General features: G+C 40.7%; 1 protein-coding gene across 10 annotated transcripts in view; it reads right to left on the bottom strand.

The window, feature by feature from the left end:
* LOC128613893 (receptor-type tyrosine-protein phosphatase mu-like) overlaps positions 1-23,064 on the bottom strand; it is a 235,340-nt gene that overhangs the window by 54,379 nt on the left and 157,897 nt on the right. For 5 of the 10 annotated variants that reach the window (XM_053635055.1, XM_053635064.1, XM_053635095.1 and 2 more), the window contains exons 12-15: positions 17,312-17,585; positions 13,440-13,476; positions 10,727-10,801; positions 1,002-1,137 (exon numbers count right to left, since the gene is read on the bottom strand). In XM_053635055.1, coding sequence (XP_053491030.1) covers positions 1,002-1,137; positions 10,727-10,801; positions 13,440-13,476; positions 17,312-17,585 — 522 coding nt within the window. The remainder of the gene's footprint in view (positions 1-1,001; positions 1,138-10,726; positions 10,802-13,439; positions 13,477-17,311; positions 17,586-23,064) is intronic. The other 5 variants (XM_053635088.1, XM_053635122.1, XM_053635106.1 and 2 more) reach the window with 1 other exon arrangement.

The raw sequence follows: 23,064 nt of genomic DNA, 5'->3' as shown, positions 1-23,064 counted from the left end.
ATTCCAGGGCTAATCAAATTACTATACCACATACAGTTTATTATGTGTCTGTCTTAATCATGACATTAGTCCCTACCCCATCAAGTCCCACTTATTTATAACCTGACATGCCAAGCTCATTATGCTAAAAACTTAACTCCCATTGCAAATAATCGATCTGATATAATTGGCTGTCTTGCTTTGTCAGCAAAATGTAGGCATGCCTGTTTAAATGTCTGGCCATTCTGAAACTCACTAGCAGAATCAATAGAGATGAATATCCTTATTCAGATGAGGTAATGACTCGGATTAAAAACATATTTTCTCTGTCTCACTCTTTCTTTCAAATTACATCTTGAATATTCAGAGTCACTAGCCTACTTTACACAGTGTGTGTTAGTGGCTCTTTGCTCTACAAAGATATTGGACTATTTGCAAAGGGGTTTTTTTGTGCAGAACTCAAAGGGCTTTGCACTCCAGCTGAGGACGAGAGCTAACGTAAACCTCCCTGAAGCAACATGCCCTAGGCCTCTCTTTGGGGAAAAAAAAAAAGCTTTCATCAAATTTTCCCTCTTATCTTGCTTCGCTTTTTCTCTACTGCATGCGATAAACTTCAGAAATGTTTTCCTATTTCCTGTTTCAGGGTCATTAATACATGTTCATTTGTCTGAGTATAACACGGAGGAAAAATATGAATATTTCAGCATGTGTCATACACTGGTGCCACAACCAGTTTAATGGTGGTTATCAGAGCGATCAAATCAATTATTCTGTCTTCAGCTGACAAAAGGGCATGTTTGAGAGTCGAGAGGAAAACAGCGTAGATTCACTAGAGTTCACTTTCATGTGCACACAATCCCTTAGCATTCATTTATCTGTCTGCTACAGAACCATTATGACTAATTGATCATATCCAGTTTTTTAAAATCTGAATCAGAGTACCTTACACTTTGAAACAGCTATTACAACAACAACACGTGCATTACTGAGAGACTACAGATCTATGAACTTATCCATCTTACCTTTTTTTCATGACCAGCACTACACCAAGGAAGATGATGACAAAGAGGAGGATGCCAGCGATGACTCCAGCAATCTTCACTGTGTGATCTGCTGGTTTTCCGGGTTCCACTGCATCAGGTTTCCTGGTCGCTGCCCCTGAAACCGAGTTCAACTTTAGTTTCTGCATCATTGCTAAATGTAAGACAGTTTTGTATGGCTAAATAAAAAAAAGCTGTACGCATTCAGGACTGTTATTTCAGCTCAGGTTAGAGGGATGCGTTAAGAAATCGCAGGAGTTGGCGGTTTTCACTGTCATGTGGTTGGAAGCACAGATATTCAGTCCATACAGAATGTCGCAGAGTTTTTATTTTTTTTTTATTGTTGCGTCCAAAAACGCTCGATTTCACTGTGGCTTTTTTCAAAATTTGCAGTGTAATATGGGGAGTTTTTTGTGCTTTTTAGCAGAAAACTACTTGGATTGCCAAAGTGTTTCGCAGTTATGTTCGTTGGTAAATTAATCCTTTTAGCTGTACTCATGTTCGATGCACATAAATAGAAGAGAGCTTTGGCTGAATATGCACTGTGATGAGGTGTCTTGGCCCAAATCTGCAGAAAATCTGCTGTAATTTAGAAAAATTGAAAGCTCCTGCGAATATTGCGGCATTTCCCTGATTTTGGATTAAGAGCAAAATCCTGGAGGGACTGGTTATTAAGCTCTTGGGACAAAGACAGGACATATTGGACCTGTCATGTCACAACAAATCAGCAACTACAGTTCCCAGAATACAACACAAACTACAAACATGGCCGACGAGGACTACACTTCCCACATGCGCACCATCTCCTGACTTCTAATCAGAGACACCTACATCCAATCACACACGCAGCATATAAGGGACTTTTGGAACTTTACCAATTTGCGAAGTAAACGCGCAGTCTAGTCTCTGTCGTTATCCAAGCCTTGATTACGTGTTTGCTATTCTGATTTTGACCTTTGCTTTATCCCTTGACTTCGATTCTCTGCCTTGCCTAGTTTTGTCTGTTTGTCCGATCGCCTGACCTCTACTTGTCCTTTGACTACGATTTCTGCCTGCCCGTTGTGTTTGTTGCTATTCTTACCTGCACTTGCTTCCGCCTCAGTTACCGAATCGTGACAGGACCAATTGGCTTGCTTGTACATATTTACTACGTTCATTCCTATTCAGTAAATGATTTATCAGTTAGTTTTAATTAGTTAGTTCCGTCCGCGCAGCGGGGCGCATCGGGCAACAAGCATTCGCCAGCGGGCTCGGTCGGAAGCGTCGATTTCCACATCTTCCCACTTGACATCGAGCGCTCGTAGATCTTCCATGAATGTTCGTCGCCAAGTATTCCGCGGCCGCCCTACTCTTCTCTTCCCCCGTGGCGGCGTCCAGCGCAGCGCGATCTTTGCGTGGCGGTGGTCAGACATCCGTAGAATGTGTCCTGCAAAGCGCATTCTTCGCTCTACGACCATTTCTGCCAGGCTGCGGGAGTTTGTTCTTCTTAGAATTTCTTCGTTTGAAATACGATCACGGTATGATACACCGAGTATTCTTCTCAGGCATCGTTGTTGAAACACATTCAGCTTGTGGATGACTGCCCTCGAGCTCTTCCAAGTTTCAGATGCATAGATGGCGGTTGGGATGATGATGCTATTAAACAGGCGAAGTTTGCTGTTGGTGTGGATAGTTCGCCTAGCCCAAATCGGTTGTAGCTGTTGGAAGACTGCAAATGCTCTGCCGATTCTGCGATTGACATCCACGTTAGTCCCACCATCCGCAGCCACAATGCTGCCAAGGTAGGTGAACTGTTTGACTTCTTCGATCAGCTGGTTGCTCACCGTGATCCGCACCGGCGTCATCCGGCCGACGGCCATGACGTTGGTCTTGTCAGTGCTGATCCGTAACCCAACTTTGGCTGCTTCGTGCTCCAGGCTAGTGGTCATCTCCTGTAAGACTTTCCCATTCTGCGCCAATAGCACAATATCGTCGGCGAATTCCAGGTCGGTCAGGCGTCCCTGGCCTGTCCACGGAATTCCAGACGCTGGCTGTGTTAGTGCTCGTCGCATGACGAAGTCCATCATCATGAGGAAAAAGAATGGTGAAAGAATGCAGCCCTGTCTGACTCCAGTCTTGATGGTGAAAAAGGCAGTATGACCTGTGTCCGTCCGGATGCAACAGCTAGAATCCTGATATAAGTTCTGGAAAATGGCGATAAACCGCTGTGGAATGCCATATAGCCGTGCGATGTTCCAAAGCGATTTCCGGTGGACGCTGTCAAACGCCTTCTTAAAGTCTATAAAGTTGACCAAGAGTGGTTTCTGATATTCGGAGCTTTGTTCAATGATGTTTCGAAGAGCAAAGATTTGTTCAGTGCACGACCGACCGCTTCTAAACCCGGCCTGTTCGTCCCGTAGAGCCTGATCGACTGCTCGCAGTATCCGTTTGAGGAGGACGAGACAAAATACCTTGCCTGGAACAGACAGAAGGGTGATGCCTCTCCAATTGTTACAGTCTGCGAGATTACCTTTCTTAGGTAATTTGACGATGACACCCTGTCTCCAGTCATTTGGGACACATTCCATGTGCCAGCAGTCATTCAGCAGCGTAGTGAGCACCCGTACAACTTCATCACCACCCGCTTTCAGCATTTCTGCCGAGATTTGGTCAAGACCAGGTGCTTTGTTGTTTTTCAGATGACGAATCGCTGCAGCGACCTCAGCATCCATGATGTCGCTCATGTCCACTTCCAGCTCACAGGGAGGAGGAAAGACTGTAAAGTCGTGCGTGGCTACGGGAGCCGGCTGGTTTAGGGTGTCTTTGAAATGTTCCACCCAACGCGCGTCCTGCTCTTCTTTGCTAACTAGCATCCTGCCGGTTGTATCCCTTATCGGCCCAGTGGAACCGCTTCGGGCCCGAGTGAGATCTCTGACCACACGAAAAAGAGTCCTGCTGTCACCCTGGTCCGCAGCCAGTTGTGCTTCAGTGCCCTTCCGGTCCAGCCAGTCCTTCTTGTCTGCTCGGCAACTCCTCTTGACCCTGCGGTCGAGTTCTCGGTACGCCTGCGATGCTTCATTTCGCTCCTCTTCGGTCTTTGCTTGATCGCGCTGACGTTTCTTGACCCGTCTTTCATCAAGCAACGACCATGTCCGGTCCTGAATCCACCGTTCTCGCTGCGTTCCACGCCGTCGACCAATCGTTCTCTCTGCCGTCTCTATGGCAGCATCCTTGATCTGTGCCCATTGTTCTTCGATGCTGGCCGAAGATGCAATGATTTATCAAGGTTGCTTTAATTTAACCCTCCTATTATGTTGGAGGGAAAAGGTTACATCCATTATGTTTAGGTCAAAATGGCTTCCACAGTTTAAATACACACAAAAACAGCAAAGAACAGCTTAAAACAGTAAACCTTTATTATGGCTTGTCCGAGACAAGCCATAAGAAGAAATATTTGCATACAAGTTCATGACCCTAAACGAGGAATGTCAAAAAACTTTCAAAGAAAAAAGAGAGATTAACCAGTATTTCAGACATCTCCAATGTGGAAATGGGTCAAATTGACCCATAACATAATAGGAGGGTTAAATTACTAAATGGTTTATATTTTGGGAAATAGAACTAACTATGACGATGAATAAATATCACAGGAATGTACATGGAAAAATAACTGCAGGAGCAGGCAGGGTTGGTCAAACTTTCTGTTTTCTTTCTATCTGTTTACCGTCATCATCTTAGGTCTTTCTGAAAAGGTAGCAAATAATTATTAAGCTTGTTCAGCACAAGCTACCCAACCCCATTTATTTATTCATATCTACTGCTCATAAACCGTAATCAAGGACAGGATAGCCATTAAAACAATTCAAGAAACAGATTTCAGCCTACTTCCCAGAGAGATACACCGTACATATCTGAGTGTCTCATCAGATATGCACCACTTGCTGCTTAGGGCAAAGAATGATTATTCTAATAGAATTTTTAATGTGACCCTCAGATTACTTTTTTCTTCAAGGCCTAATCCACCGCTCATCATCACCTAATGTGGAAACGTCACTCAACCCTTGGAGGTCCTGCATACATAAAGTAGTTATTATACTCTGTATCGCACTCTGTCCTTCTTTCTTTTCTCTCTCCTTTTCTCCATAGCTCATCCACCTGAGAAGAAGAGATAAACCCATTAACCATGCGTCTCCAATTCTATTCTATTCTATTTTTCCTCTCCTTTTTTTTTCTCTCCATGCCTACAATTATAGCCTCTCAATCGCCTTTGGATATTCAAATCTGGGTCACATATGGTGAGTGGCAATGTAAAAGAACCAAAAACAAGCCAACGAAATGAGGGAGGGAAAAAAAAGAGTGAGAGAATAACTCCTTCCGGAGCCATTTGTACCCCCGAGCAGGCAGTGACGGCTGATCACACTATGGGCACAGGAGTTTAATATCTGTTCAAGTAAGATAACCAGCACCTCTCAGCACCTAGCATTTTGCATCAGTGTTGAAGAAGAGGGAGACAGATTGAGAGGAACACACATATACAGCGTACACAGATAATGTGGTACGAGAATGAGCAGGGGGTGATGAGAGGCGAGCGTTCACCTGTTTACTGTATAATGTGATGGCATGTCAGTTATAAACCGGGTGAAATATCCATTTCCAGCGCCGCAAATGAGTAGGGGATGAAAAATAGTCGGGACACGCCATTCAATTCTGCCCTGGCTACAGAACTATTCCTGCTGCCAGCTCAACTTTTTCAATCAGTGTGAGATAACATCCATCACTCCAGCCTGAGCGGCGTGGTCACCTTAGTAGCACTGAGCAAGGTCTAATTTTGAGGCAAATTTCAGCTTTCCTGTCGATGATGGCCGGGGTGAGACCATGAGGGCCGCAGAGTGACATACATCTTTTGCCTTACTTCTGAGAGCTAAACTTATTACACAACATAACTTTAACAATATGATTATACTCTACAAAATGAAAACTCAATTATAATTTATGATGTCTGAGCTTTATGGATGCTTGGGGATAATTGGGGATATGATTATATAATATTAGTTAACAATGCATTAATTAAATAATTATGGGCTCAAAATCTGATCAGTATTTCAAGAGCAATTATATTCTTCTGATTATTAGCATTATGGGATGAAGAAACACAGGCTTCTGTACGACAATGACCTGCATTTAACAAGTGATTCTTTTTCTCTTTTTTCTTTTAACAGCGTTAGCATTTGTACCTGGGTGAAAAAAAGGCATTGGTCAAACAATTGCACCCTCAAACACAAAAAAAACCCCTAAAGTGTAACATAATTGCAGCTTCATTATTTAGATATATCGGCTAAGCTAACCAGTTACCTAAACAGTGCATTAATGTTGCTAGCTAAGTAGATAACTTAGCTAATATTACCTCTTCAGCAGTACTGTTTGACTTTAGCCAACTTTTCTGACAAGCTAGTTAATGTTAGTTTAAGTAATCCATCCATCCACTTTCTGTACCGCTTATCCTACACAGGGCCACACATGCCAATCAGCCTACATCTCATGTCTTTGGACTGGGGGAGGAAACCAGATTACCCGGAGGAAACCCCCGAAGCATGGGGAGAACATACAAACTCCAAGGTGGGACTTGAACCCCCAACCCTGAAGGTGTGAAAAAGTGCTATAATATAGTAGTAGTATAATCAAATAAAACCTAGCACTAAAAAAACAAATGTAAATGAAGTCTATTACAATGTGTAAACCCATGGCTAACAGTGCTTGTCACCAAGCCAAGGGTCAGTGGTGGCTTGGCAGTTAAGGCTCTGTGTTACTGATCGGAAGGCCCGGGGGTTCAAGACCCAGCACTGCCAAGCTGCCACTGTTGGGCACTTGAGCAAGGCCCTTAGCCCTCTCTGCTGCTGGGGTATGCGAAGAAAAGAATTTCACTGTGTATATGTGATCAATAAAGACTCATTATCATTAGGCTAAATGTTCTGTAATTAAAACCATTAGCCAGATGCAAACTGACTGGGAATGATTGAATTTGGTGCAAATAATACACATTTTATTCATTCATCTTTAGTAACTGCTGTATCCTGGTCAGGGTCACAGAGGATCCAGAGTCTATACCAGAAACATTGAGCGTGAGGCGGGAATACACACTGGATGAGATGCCAGGTCATCACATACACTCAGTAGCATCGTCATTCTCAGCTAGGGGCAATTTCGAGTCAGTGGGTGGAAACCGGAGAACCCAGTGGAAATACACGTATACAAAAGGGTGAAAATGTGAAACTCCACACAGTATTCCGGCAGAAACCCAAGTTCAGGATTGAAATGGGGACTTCTGCTTCTGCTTTTAAAACTGTATGATAATAAACATCTCTTTAACTTCACTCAATCTTAAAAAATATGAAAAAGCTTTATGAGCATAAGAGCTAAAAACTTATCACTGCAATTAAAAACAATCAAACAGCATTGTTTTATATATATAGCCATGATCGGTCCATAACTATGGAGCATGAAATGCCTTGTAGGAGTAAGGATATGTGTTACAATCTTAAGGTTGTTTTGCATATCATCTTTAACTCCATCAGCCTCTCAGAATGGCAAATACAAGGGAAAGTATCATCTGATAATGGCAGAATGTCCTTTGCAGCTTTGCACTGATTTTCTACTATATCTGGTTATGTGTGAGTAGTAACATTCCCTGCTTTAAACCACATGTCCGAGCTGTTATGGCTTAATATCTGATTCAAGCACGGTCTGAAAGAGCATACTATGCATCAGACCTTGAAATCTGATACATGATAAATGCAATGGAGGAATCAGTAATGAGGTTTCTGTCATCTATATCTCCTTCTGTCGAGCCACACATGATTTTATGGAGATGCCAGTGATCCTGACCCTTTCTGCTCTCCGGACCTGCCTGATCCATCCTGATGCCCTACCTCTGGAGGGAGAGCTCATCAACTGGAGGCTATAGCCTGGAGATTGCTGAGGATGGTACCGCTTGAAGTAGTATAGAAATGGTTTTGGACCTCAATTCCACATGGACATTTTCGCTGTGGTTGCTGGGACTACGGTTGCTACTAAGGCCTTGGGACTGCAATTACCACATACAATTTTGCACTTAAATCTCCTTTAATGAACAGTGGACTAGTTCAACAAACAGACTTCATATAAAAACCATAACGAACTTTCTTTTACTTTCACACTATCCGTTGTTCCCCAGATGAGGATGGGTTCCCTTCTGGGTCTGGTTCCTCTCATGGTTTCTTCCTCATATCATCTTAGGGAGTTTTTCCTTGTCACAGTCACCACCGGCTTGCTCAATTGGGATAAATTCACACACTTAAAATCTGTATCCTGTGTTTATATATTTCTGTAAAGCTGCTTTGAGACAATGTCCATTGTTAAAAGCGCTTTACAAATCACATTGAATTGAAAATTGAACTGAATTGAAGAACATGAAAAGGTATCAGACCTCGAGCACTCTGATTTGTGCTGCCTTTCTTCCATTTCCGCCTTCCTTTAAGTTTCATGGCTGTGTGTAATTATCAGTAATTCACAGAGCAACCCACTCAGGGAAGATATACAGTATAGTCAGAGTAGAGTGCAGAGCCTCTCTGGCTGCTGCAGAGGTGCTGACGCTTATGTATACATGCCGGAGGGACGTGTGGCCTCTGAGAGCAATGAGTGGGAGGGAAGCTCTTTAGACAGCCTACAGCCATAACAGCTGCTCCTTCAGCACAGAGTAAACAAACCCATCACTTCTAATGGCAAAAGGTGAATGACATGGAAACACAGACATTCACATACACAAACACAAATTCAACCTGAGATTCCGACATAGTCAGAGATGCAGTTTACTTTTAAATACTAAACAAGTTTCCTATTTGGACTTGAATTATTTACAAATGGACAAAAGTAGTTTAAACCTATTCCATCCATCCTTTTGCCATACCACTTATCTTACACATGGTCATGGGGGAGCCTGGAGCCTATCCCAGGGAACAAGGTCTCCCACAGGGAGCCCATCACATCACAGGGCACAATCACATACACATTCACACACTGTAGACAATCTGGAAATGCCAATCAGCCTACAATGCATATCTGTCAACATCATATAGCCGCTGTTGGAAAGTGGTCAAATATGTAGAATATGCTGGAAAAGTAAAGAATGTGCAGGACCTGGAGGATTTTTCTGAAGAACAGTGGGCAGTTTAACTGCTCAGGACAAACAAGAGACTCATGAACAACTATCACAAAACATAAAAACAGTTGTTGATCATCCAGGTAACGACACACAGTATTAATAATCAAGCGTATGCAAAGTTTTCAATTGGTTCATTTCTGTAAATTCAGTTATTATTGTGTCTTGTGGACTATATGTAAACATCTGTTATGTGAAATAGGTTATTCAGGGCAGAACTAAATACAAAACAACATGCAATTTTAATGATCCCTCTTTAAAAAAAAAAAAAAACATTTTGCAGATTCTGCAAGGGGTATGTAAATTTATGAGCACAACTGTGTATAAAAATCCAGCTCCAACATCCTCCCAAATTCAATCTATTCAGACGTGGCAAGTATCCAAGCACAAAAACAAAACAAAACAAAACAACAAACAAACAAAAAAAAACAGTAACACTTCCATACTTTATAGTCTAAAAAAGTTTGCAGTTCTTAAAAGATTCTTCGTGCCACCCCAACAAAACACCCCAGAAACTTTCCATCTAACACATTCCCACCGAGGCTGGTAAATATTTAAATGTAATGTTCTGACAGCAGGTTGAACACAACAGCTTCGCCCCACAAAGGGATGAGATTCACACGGCCTTGTAGTGCCGTATTGATTCCCTCTTTCCACTCGGCTCGGAAATCCTATTCTAATGCTGAATAAAAATGAGTCAGTGGCTCTTTTTTTTTTTAGGTCTGAAAATGGTATTAAGTGTGCAGAAAGGAACACCAAGGCTAATCCAATACGATCTGACCTTCTCCATTAGATGAATATTAAATAAACATTGTGGCCTGAACCAGAGTGTTCTCCGAGCATGGAATATCTCAGACAACTGAGACTTGCTACAAAAACAAAGAATCAATTGCACGTAGTAAACTAATGATAAATGACGTTGAGTTTACCGAAAGCACAACAGCACAAAGATCACTGTTAAATGGTAGAGAGAGATTTACAGAGAGCACTCTCTCTACTGGTTAAGATCTGATGCTTTTTTTTTTTTTTAGAAAGCTGAAAACACTTTTATAAAACGTGCATTTAGTCTAAAACTAAATTTCAAGATTAAACATTCAAACAAGGCAAAACACTACCTGTCAAAATGATGGGGACATGGTTTGATTTGATTTGTCGAGTAATACTTGATTTGCACTGACCCCAATGACAACTCAAAGCTGATATTTGATAAATACTGTAATGTAACTTTAACTAAACATCAGCAAGAAGTTCATGGGGTACGGCAAAGCATCTACGGGGGAACGGACTAGAAAAAAAAGACAACATATTTATATGAAGAAAGCATTTAGAACATTTATAACTGTTTGGAAATTGTTTCTAAGTTATCATCACAGGTTTAGGAAAATGCTAATCGCTAGGAGTCTTCAAACCATTGATGAGTAGTGTAAACACACACACACACACACACACACACCCACATCCATTCGTGGTTTAGTGACACACACACATACACACACACAGAGCTGAGAAGAGGGTGGACAGAGGGAGGTCTGACCTGTTAGCTGGCTGTCGCCTGCAGCCGGTGCGATGCGTACGTACGGTGTGGTGAGCTGGGTCACAATAATGGCGGCTAAAAGGAGAGTTCCAGGGAAACATGCACACAGGAGAGAGATATAGAGAGAAAGAAGGGCAGGCTGAAGCCAGAGGTTGGCCAAATATATTCTTTAGTCACAGTGCTAGGCAGACAGAAAGACAGACAAGCCTAATGTTATTCAACACATTTAAGTCGATCAGTTATCAGTTGATAAATCTGTGTATGTCCTTGAGATTATGTGCACTTTTTGCCTGTTTGAACTTAGGCACCTTACACTACAGCCATATGCTTGTTAGTATATATTATACCACAGTGATGCTGAATTCACGATTCTGATTAGTCAAAAGGTTGTTGATCAATTTTCTATAATGGTAGCTCTGACACTAATGCCGGTTGCAGGTTTTTATAATTATGCACTGGCTGCAATACTGTATGTTAATTTTTCTAGAGTAACAGCTAATTCATAGGGATTTGGGATATAGGGATACATAATCTAAACCTCATAATAAATGGATAAACATGCTGTTACTTAATAAAAGAAAAGCGCCTAATCGTTGATATTGAGTGTTGCATACAGAGACGTTTATTTCACATTTATGGAAGGAGTCTCCAGTGTAAGTGCTTTGTAACTGTCAGAAAGATTTCCGCCACAGGAGAGTCTTCAGCACAGAGAGCACTTTTTCCTAATAACATGACAAGCTGCATTTGTTGTCTTATTACCTTCAAGAGTGAGGGGGAAAAAAATTCTAAATAGCTATTTATAGCTGCGACATCATAAGTGATTACAGGAACTAATTTGTTTTCTGGACCTGCCGCAGTATTAAAAGTAACTATAAACGGATAAAATATGATGTCTTTTTTCTTTTACACATTTATTTGCTGTGGTTTTGAGAATAAAACATGTCAGAACATGCTATTATAGGAAAATAATCAACTGCAGGGTGCTACCAGTAACCCCACTTCGCATCGGGCCACATAACCCCACCCTGTCAGTGAGTATTTTCCTATAACAACACACCTCCAAGAGTTTTACTTGACTATGTCCCATCAGAGTGACAGAATTTCATGCCTATGCTGTATGTTTTCATTTGCACATCATTTTAGAATGAAATGAGAACAAAACATTTCATGTAATTGTTGCTCAGGGGAGAGGAGTATTTAGATGCGTTTGCTGTCTGCGACTGTCTTGAAAAATCAAGTGAAAAGGCACTCATTTGCATAGCACAGCCCTGGCACCATTAAGAGTGATGGCATGTAGTAAGGAAAATAGATTATCTACCATCTGTGCTCAATTAAATTCCAAACGATGTTGAGGCTAGCGCCTGGATGAGCCTGTGGCTTCCTAAGTGCCTTCAGTGTTTGCTAATGGTCCACGGGAGGTCAGGACTGCACCACTGCCAAGTAGTTCTGGGACCCGAAATCAAACGTGCTTCAACTTTCAGCAGAGCTATGATCCATCTGTCAGGAGGAGCAGTGTTTCCCGACAGCACCATTAAACTCTGCTCCAGCAATATGCTTGCCTTTAGAGCTAGGATAACGCTCACATTTGTTCTCCTTTAGCTACAGTATAGGATTCTGACTGCATTATCAAGCCACTGATTGAAGCCATAAGTAGGAAGGTGCCGGAAACTAAGCTAAGGGGCCTTTTTTATGTACACTTCTAGGAGCTCATCTAAGATGAATTAAATGTCTGATGATGCTATAATCATAGGAATGATAATAAGCATTCATTACTGTTGATGATCCTTATTGTCATTATTGAATTAGCATCACATTGAATCTTGCAGACAGAGAGAAATGGATGGAAGTGTGCACACAGCGTATCTGAAGCATTTTAACATGATTTTAAATGCGTTCCACAGATATTAATCGTAGTGATTTCTTTAGCGCTACGTGGTGGAAGTGGTTCATTTTCTTATTGTAGTTACTGTGCTATTGTATATTGATGTGCTTTACCAATACGTTATCATTTCTAGACTAACAACTCATACACAGGGACTTACATAATCTACGTACATAAGGTACGCACATAATCTACATGCATATAATCTAAGGCTAATAATTAATGGATTTTAAAATAAATGATATGGTTATTGTAAGAAGATGCATGGAAGGAGTCACATATGGAAGGAGCCTCCAGTGTCAGTGTTTTGTAACAGTCAGCAGGTTTTCTGCAGGTTTTCGGGAAAAACTACTTTGCACTTTCTGGTTTCTTTTTTTGGAAATTGGCAAATCACTGTGGTATAAATGGAATACAACAATTCAGGACATGCTGTTATTGGAAAATAATCTACTTTGGGTTAGTAACTTTAAACTCAGTGTTGCACTGGACCACATCACAACACCCCCATCGTAGATTATTTTATAACAGCATGCGTCATCATGTTTTATTCCTAAGAGTATCTGTTGGGCTTATGCTGAAAATATAACCAATCAATACAAAAGTGAAGCACCTTGTGTTATGTCAGTGCTGTTAATAAGAGTTAGATATTGATGCATTGAAGCATACATATTGAACTGTCATATACTAGCATCAGTATGCTTCGATAAGACGTGAGAACCAGGTGAGATGACAGGGATTTCTGCAGACATGCGAAAAGAACCAGGAGATCTTTCACACGTTTAGGAACATATAATCAAGCTTCACACGATGATGATTGTAAGACAGTCCTACCTTTAGTGGCCACACGAACGCAATCGATTTTTGTCTCCTGTGAAAGAGAGAGACAGAGAAACGAGGACAGGGAGAGTGACAGAGAGAATGAGAGAAAGAGACAGAGACATAGAGAGAGAGCAGCACAGAAAGTGAACGTGAGGACAAAGACAGAGAGAGAAAAGGACAAGTTATTTTTTTTGTCGCAAAAAAGGGCAACACATTAACCTTCATGGCTGTCCTTCAGTCTCCTTTTCCCCTTATACTCTGCTGAGCGTCTTGATTTCATGTGTCTGATTTTGCTGTATAAATCTACACACGAATAACGGATTTATTTACAATTCTCTAGTGTGTTTGGGGATCAGATTTTGCTTAAGAAAATTTTGTGTCCTATTTATAGAATCTGCAAGTGGACTGGAAGGCCATATAGGAGTTGCAGCTGCTTCTTCCTGCCTCGCTTTAAATCTACTCTTGGTTTGTGTTTGACAGCACAGCTAAGGAGCATTGAATAAAAAACAGCTAATTCTGAATTCAGCAGCATGTAGTAGAGAAGTTGAAACTAGCAACAACAACAACAAAAAAAAAATCGCAGCCAAGAACTAGTCCATCACTAGCAGTAGATGTGTGAAAATGGTAGAAGAAAAGCATCTTCCTTACACAAAACTCAGCAACTCCAAACTAGGATCTGTGTGCTTCTTCCCCTGACATTTCAAAACAAGACAAAACAATAGACGAAAAGAAGACAAAGCGATGACAGTGTATGGAGCTGCATTCATTGTCTTACAAAACAGGAACAAACAAAAAGGAACCCGGGGACATGAATATTCAAAATGCAGCAAGTGATGGAAGAGCTAGTTTTTAATCCCTTTAGCTTTATTACAGCAAAATGCACTTGTGAGGCCTGATGCATTATTGAAGAGATGACAAATTAAACTACAGGGCTGTGAATTATTGAGGATGGAGGCAGGATGATGAGGAGCAGGTACGGCAGCACTCAGGCCACAAGTTCTGATCGTAAAAAATGATGCTCAAACACAACCCACATGGGCAGACAGAATGGGTTCAGACAGGACTGACACATAGAGGTGAAGAGGAACAGTGGAAGCAGGCCAAACATGAATAAAGCATGGTTCCAAACATAGCCACTTATATAACAGTGTGTTCAGACTCAGTGCGTTATTGTCGTAGATTTCCTGGTAATGTTTGGGCTTTCTATCATTTCAGTAAACGTTTTAACATGGTCAGGTTCATAGTGGATCCAGAGCCTATCCTGGTCAGGGATACACCCTGAATTGGATGCCAGTCCATCACAGGGAACCATACACACACTCATTCACACTCTCATTCACACCTAGGGGCAATTTAGAACAAGCCAGTCCACCTACTGGCATGTTTTTGGGAGGCGGGATGTTGGCCATCAAGAGATCATCCTCTTTCAAATGAATTCAGAATGAATGAATTCTGTTCACACTTGTAGCCTCGTGATCTTTTCTTAGAATTTTACTAGGAGGTTAGTGTTCTCTTTGCAAGACTCAAGGAAATGGATTGATGAAGTTGCATGTAATGGTCGGTGCTGAGAAACAGAATGCAGAAAGGCACTGAGCTAGACTGAGCTACTTCACCTCCCTTGTTAAAACTGGGCAATCAGGCAGGGTCAAAGGGCATGACAGGGCAAGTGTTTGGCAATAGAACCCAGCAATAGAGAGCTTGCAAGCAATTTGCACAGAGCTGCCTTCTTTCTGAAATGTCATGGTGTAACAATTACTTCAACACACACACACACACACACACACACACACACACAAATTCTTTTTGGACATGTGTGTCTCCACTATACCCTGTTAAAAACTTAAAAACTGAGTCACGGTGGCAACACGTCCACAAGAATACAGTCATTAGGGAGGGATGTGTGTCTGTAAAGTGCCATAAGATGAGCAGCAAATAGAAGACACACACACACACACATTCATACACACACTCCCAGACACACACTACCACTCATACCCTGCAGGCTGACTGTGTCCAATTAGAGTCGGTGAATTATCTAATGGCCTGAGCCCCGCTCTCTTTTGCTGGCACTGGAATAAAGGATTGGCTTTTCATTAAGGTCAATTTGCATATAAAAAAGGGAGATGGCTGATAATTCTAATTTCCAATTAAACTGGAGTGTTAATAATGCAGTCGTGAATAGCCGCCTTGTACAGTACTACTGAGTGGCTCACTATGAAAGCGTTCCCCCTCGCTGATAGTTTCATCCGCCTCTGCCAGTCTCACTGTCCTACCGGTGCAAAATTCCCCTTTAACGGTTGGAAATTCAATATTTCTAAATTGAGCATATCAGCCTGCTGATGGAAAAGGGCTTGATGGAGAAGCATGCTAGTGGGCTAGTGATATATCACAAATCATCCTCTATCAGATACTAATCCACAGCTTGCTGTCTCTGATTCGCTGTTCATACAGGGACAAATTGATTCCACAGCGGAACGAAGCGTTTCTAAAGCAAATGATCTACAAAATATTTGGAGTCACGGCAAGGAGGGCCATTTACTGTCGGATTCTGACCACGATAATCAGGCCAAGCTTTTTATTTCATTTAGAACACTGCAAACTCTGCTTCTTTAATATTTACTGATTAAATAGGCTTTTAGTATTTCATTTGGAGAGAAATGCAATATTAATTAAAAGCTAAACAAAACAATGAATTGGTTAAGGCCTGGAACTATAGACTGTTCATGGTGAAGGTCAGAGGAACACTGGAATTTAGTTCTTCAAAGATGTACACTAGAGGAAGGGGAATATAAAAAGAAACCTTGAGACATGTTATTGACCTAATGTGTAGTAGAATGTTTGGGTATTGAAATAATGGAAAAGAAGATGTATATTTCAATTATGCAAACAGTAGCAGTTGTTAACTCAGCGCATGCATTTATCATTGGATAAATATATAACATAAGTTCTGGTATTCATCCAACATTTTAAAGAAACCATAGTTATGTTTTCCCAGTTCTTATGTTGTACCGTAAATTAATGTATTTGTCCCATCCAACACGGGATATCCTGATCCCACTTTTTTCTCTTTTTATGCGATGATGACCAGCTTTTAGGCTAATTCTGTTTTATGTTCATGTTAATGATTTATGTCAAGGGTTCCCAAACTATTTGACCCTTTAACTTCCACAAATCCCCTCAGTATAGATTGATTTTATGAAAATAATCCATCAGGGTTGCGGGAAAGCTGGAGCTTATCCCAGGGGACTCGGGGCATAAGGTGGGGGACTCCCTGGACAGAGCAACAACCCATCACAGGGCACAATCACACACACACTCACACACTATTGACAATTTAGAAATGCCAATGCATGTCTTTGGACTGCGGGAGCAAAAAAAAACCCTGAAGGACAGGGAGAACATGCAGGCTCCGCGCACACAGGGTGGAGGTGGGAATCAAACCCCCAACATTGGAGGTTAGTGCTAATCACTAAGCCACCATGCCCACCCATGAAAATAATACAACTATTCAAATATTTGGCTCATTAATAATAATGTGTAAAATAATATTCTAGCTATTTATTAAAGCCATGAACCTTTTCAACAACAGAAAACACTGTCATCAGTCATCATTTATATGCTTCATTTGTTTTTAACATGATAAGTCAAATAGTCTATACAGACTATAGGAACTCAACAATATAATAGGTTACCATATAGCATATAACTAAAGAGAGCTCGGCATGCTTTTAGCCCACAAGCTCAGTGAGATACAGATGTATCTATGTTAATGTGATTTCAGCTAGCATGTTATGGTCCAGCCCTATCAGTAAGCTGAGAGGTTACTCATAAAGTCTGTGCTCATCATCACAACATACACACACATTTGGTTTCTCTGCACTCACCCAGTTGGCCTTGCTAACAGCCTGGTAGTAGATGCTGTAGCTCTTATGGGGCAGCAGTGGGGCGTTCCAGTAGCCCTCATAGGTCTTGTTGTCTCCGATGGTGAAAGCCAGAGAGCTGTGTATGCGGGAAGCTGGGAACTCAGCGGTGAAGTAATACGGTGAGCTGAGCACAGTGGCGTTCTGGAAGTGGATGGGGATGGGGTAGCAGCGCAGAATCTCAGCAGTGCGCTGCGCTCGGCGTGGCCGCTCTTCCTCTACCACTACCTGGTACACACTGGAACAAAACAGGAGTGAACAGGAGAAATTTTGAAATCCGTTTTTTTTTTATTAGGAAAACATACATACAGTCATGTGAAAAAACAAGTTCATGCCATGCAAAATTGTTGGCTTTTTTTTGACATATTTGGACAAGCAAACCTCCTCTTTGAAATAGTTCCTATTAATAAAGTTAATATACTTCAACAAAACCATAAGGATGGTTATCATTTATTCAACATAAATATCAAGAGATATTTAAGATAAATATCAATAGCTAGTATTTCCCGCTTTAGCAGAAATGACTTCTTGTAGGCGTTTTGCATAATTGTCCACTAAGCGCTTGCTGGAGTTTTTGACCACTCTTCCATGCAATATTCTTTCTGTTGCAAGACGTTTGAGAGTTTTCTTGCATGTACTGCCCGTTTCAAATCGACCCACACAATGGGATTCAAACTGGTTGAGTCTGTGCAGCTTTTACTCACTAGCTAAAGTCTGAAACCTGGGGCGAAGTTTAAAAAAAAACTAAACAAAAAACCAACTTGTGAGAAGCAGGTTGCTTTCTGATTCTGAGTGTAGCTATCCCAGGGTCAGAACCATCTATGGCACGGATTTAAACAGCATAGAATAAAAGCCCCTGGTATGAGACAGTAGTCTTGCTTTTTTCTTTCCAGATATTAGACTGCTGAATTCAGCCAGTGGGGAATGAATATTGAGTCTACAAAAGCGAACAAAATGATTCTACAGAAGCAAATACAAAAAGAAAAATTCACATCAGGAAACCGAAATGATGGTCAACGTGTAAGAAAAAGATCAACATGAATTTATTCCCAGGAACAAAGAGGGAGACTGGTGAAATATTATGTTGGACGTATAATACGTTTGTTCACCCAGCGGATCAAACATGCCTGAGCCCAAAAGCCCAGTCTTTCCCACTGCAATAGAGGGGATATTGGCTGGTGCTGAGATGCTGAGACAAAATGAAATGGAGGTGATTTTGCAGGCAGGTCGGACTGGGGTCTTTTTATTGGAAAGGGGACAGAAAGGCAAAGGAGAACAAAACTTCAGTGGAACCGTGAATACGAGTGGCTCTTCTTCTACAGCTCAGATGAAAGAAAAAGAAAAATCTGAAAGGGACCCTACCTTGACTTCTTTTACTGTTTTAACATTTCAAACATCTCAGATCTATGATCAAAAAAATTGAGCTGGATGCTAAAGAGGCAACAAATATGAGAAGGTATTAATGTAGCCATGCAGAAAAATGTGTTCATTTGCCCATCTTTAAAAGAGAAAGCATGCATTTTGTCTTTCCCTTGGATATCTGCAATCAACAACTCTACAAAAGTCTTTCATTTCTCCCTAATTTGATTATCATGCATGAATAACAGTTTGTGCATTTTATTCATTAATTAAAAAGGTGTATCTGATATATCCTTTGTCCCTAGTAATAGTCAGAGTAGCTCACCCACAGTTAAAAGACAACAAACTATGGAAATGCACAAAGCATTGTGCACAGCTCGCAATGAAGACTTTCTCTTGTGTCCTAATTGTGTTTTCACACGGACTGCTGCGTTACGAGCATCTGCTTTATTATTATATCTCCCAGAAATGTTATATCATACCTTATAGGTTTGAAAGCACATGTAAGACTAAAACCTTGAAGCCATGTAAACATACACAATATAAAAGCAGAGACAGGATTGAATGTCTTCACAGCAAATCCTTGTTTATGCCAATCAAGTTTTGAACTTCTCTCTATATTATAGCAGCTACTTAAATGTAGTATTACACCAACAAGCCCTATTGTAATATAAAAATGAATAGTTTCTCATTTATTTAGGAAAATGAGCACAGAATGAAATCCTTCTAAATCAGAGATTTTAGTGTTCGTATTTTGTAAATGGCATCACTGCACATTCAGCCGTGGCTCATTATTTTAAAAAAATAAATAAATTCCCAGCACTGAGCGCTGTTGCCCTTTTGCTGTGTGATAACACAATGCAGTGTGCCTGCTATTTAGTGATCAAATCTAATGTAATGTAATATTAAATACAGCAGCAACGGACAGTGAGAAATATGAAGTTAATTACTGTGCTGCACTGAAGAGAACAAAGGCCATGACTAGAACTATAGTAGAAGAGAATAAAGCAGCTCTCATGGCAAAGAGAGAGAAAGAGTGGAGAGGGGAGAGGAGAAGACGAGTGATTCCTCTGGATTTAGGACCCCTTTAAAGGCCAGCCATTAGTTTAAGTCTGTCTCACAGATGATTAACAGCTCTTCTGTCCTAGAGAGAAACCGATATCACTTCCAGGCACTGGAGCAAACTCATGTTAATACCTCATACTGCCTGATTATATCACATACATTATATAATTCAATAAATCAGTAAACCGGGCGGAGCGATGCAGGAGGCCGTTCATGATGAATGCAGTGTGATGAAATACAAAAGGAATTGGGATTTAAATCTGAAAACACAATATTATTTGAACCAGGTGGAAACTTAACTATGCAATAATTGTAAAATAAATAAATAAATCAGATTTAACTGGGTACTAGACAGGACATTTTCTTTAACTGCAAAATAAAAAAAAATGTACTAGTTTAAAAAAGCAAGCAATAAATATTGTATAATATAATTAATATCATTAAATCATTAAAAGACTCTTTCCCCTCCACACACTTTTATTAAAAATGGTTCCCAAAATGTTGATGGTTTAGTGTTCAAAGTGCAAAAATTATGTTTGGATTTTAACAACAATACTGCATGGCAAAAATGAATGTAATTTAGGGAATCATCACAGTGTGGTTAAATAATAATGAATATCATTATGATATAATACTGAAATGATTGAAATTTCTCACATGAGATTTGCATAGTTTTCAATTGTTAGTAGGAAACTGATATGTTGATACAATATGATGGCCTTTGAAGTATTTAAACACAAATCAGGTAGCAGTTTGGATTTTTTTTAAAGGCAAGATCATTAAAATAACAACACATAAATAAATGAGAGCGGGGGAAAAAGAGAGAGGGACACTAATCCTACCTCATTTATCCTTGTCTGGCTGAAATAGTAAGCCCTGAATTGTATTTAGGTAATTCTTTGCACTGTTTCTTTCACAACAATCAATATGGGATCTCGAGGAGCGATCTGGTGCTATTAACAGTGCATCTATGCAGCTACCGTGAGAAATACCATTTCCAGAAACACTGATTGGGTTTAGCTTTACCTTATCATTTAATTGGCTTACAGAAGTTGGACAGGGCCTTGGGATACTAGCTTTTCTCTCGCACACTCCCATGCCCTCAAAAGGAGGGTCTCGGGCTTTATAGCCCACTCTCCTCACAGTTATCCATCACCTTCATCTGTTTTACTCAGCACATTTGGCCTTTGCGCAGCACAGCCTCAGAAACCGTTTCACTAATTAACACATAACAGACCGAAGCCATGGGAACGAGAAAGCATTGAGCTAGCATGCACTGTTGTAGTCATTACACACACCAACAGAAGTGTGACGAGGTGTTTTGACAGACAATCAGTCCAGCAGACAACAAACAAACCCTATAAAACTAACAGCCACACTAAGGAGTACCTGGTAGGCCATTAAAGAGGCTTGGATCAGTGAAAGGGGTTTAGAAAGTGCACTTTTGTTCCAGTGACCCCGGTACACACCAATTAATCCTGCTCACACCATTAGAGCTTTGTAAGGTCAAGTGACCAACTTCCAAACACAGGGTTTTACCCAACTGGCACGGTCTGAACTGAGACCAGGATTTCATGTGTGTGGAGCAGGGTGAAAGATGGAGCAGAGGATGATGTACATAGACAATGTTGTTTTCAACAGGTCTAAGACTAATTTTAGGAGGTGAAGGAAGCTAGTCCTAGCAGGGTACAGAAGGACAGAGATTCCCCTTTATTTAAATCAGCCACAAAAAGATCATTTGCATCATACACAAAACTCCACATGCTTTAGACATATGTACAATCAGCTCTAGAACCACTGGCACCCTTAGTAAAAAATGTATGAACAAAATGTTTAACCTCACACTGAAATGAGTGATATCTAATCTTTAATTATTGAAAAAATATATGTCTATAAATGTACCAAAATAATTATGTATTTTCTTTCAATACATTCGGTTCAGTTAAAGGATAGATTAACCTTAAACTGTTTTTTAAACCCATCTGTACCAAGGGTGCCAATAATTCTGGAACTGACCCTTGTACTCGTTGCATTTTCTCTGTCTATATGACTTTACTGGAATGAATATATGAATATATGAATATAATCCCATGTCAATCAGAAGAGAAAGGTTTTCCTTTAGAATCTGATTCCTCTCAAGGTTTCTTCTTCGTGTCTCGAGGAGCTCTGTAAAGTTCTTTCATGTGCATGCCCACTGTTAAATACTCTATACAAATAAAACTGAATTCAACCTTTATAGCGCACATAATCAATCTTTATATACTGAAAGTGCTGTACACTGGATATGAATGTCCTTCGCTAGCTCTCCTGAGTGAAAATATGTCTGAAGTGCCGACTGCACTGAGAGACCTGAGCAGCCTTCTCTGACGCCTGTGGAAATTTATTTATACCCTTGTCCATAAATGCACCCTGGAGAAGGCACAAATGAAGGGAAACCACTTGGATTAAATGTCACTTAAATCTTCACAATTGCTGGCCGTCCACTACGAATCCTCAGCAGGAAACTGGATTTGGGAGGCAACCGACATGTAACAGGAAATGGAAACATATCAGTTATGAACTTAGTCATGTTTTATGGCATGACTTGATCGAAAGGTGTGGGAAAACAGTCCGTGGAGGACGTTCTTCAGAAATATTCGCTTATAATATTTTTTAACTGATTTAAGGAAGTTACGGTACATAATTCATCCATTCTTTCATCTTCAGTAAGCGCTTTATCCTGGTTAATGGGTGCTGTGAATCCAGACTAACTGAGGAACACTGGCTCTGAGGTGGGAATACACCCTGGATGGGATGCTAGTGTATTGCAGGGCACCATGTGCGCGCATTCACACACTCATTCACACCTAGGGGCAATTTAGAGTAGCCAATCAACTTTTTGGGATGTTTTGTGAGGTGAGAGGAAACCAGAGAACCCAGAGGAAACCCACAGGCAAAACTTTGCACAGAAACCCGAGCTCAGGATCGAACACAGAACCCTGGAGATGTGAGGCAGCAACGCTACCCACTCTGTATTCTTTAGAAACAAAGAAGATCAACATTATAAATAATTTAACCCATGCAGGGTGTATCCTGCTTCGTTCCCAGTGTTCCGGCGCAGCAAAAAGCTTACTAAAGATAAATAAATGAATAACGAGCACTTATTCGGTTATTCATTTTTTGGTCTCCTTTGTCTCTTTGATTCGTCCAGGAATCACTGTTTAGTGCTGTAAATAGAAAACATAATTGAATCCCTAAAATGCTCAGGCCTACATACCTCACATACAGTACCATCAGTTTCACTGCAATTACTG

Source organism: Ictalurus furcatus, chromosome 1 (assembly GCF_023375685.1).
Source record: "Ictalurus furcatus strain D&B chromosome 1, Billie_1.0, whole genome shotgun sequence".
In the NCBI taxonomy this organism is placed as follows: Eukaryota; Metazoa; Chordata; class Actinopteri; order Siluriformes; family Ictaluridae; genus Ictalurus; species Ictalurus furcatus.
This window is presented reverse-complemented; position numbering and strand designations above follow the sequence as displayed.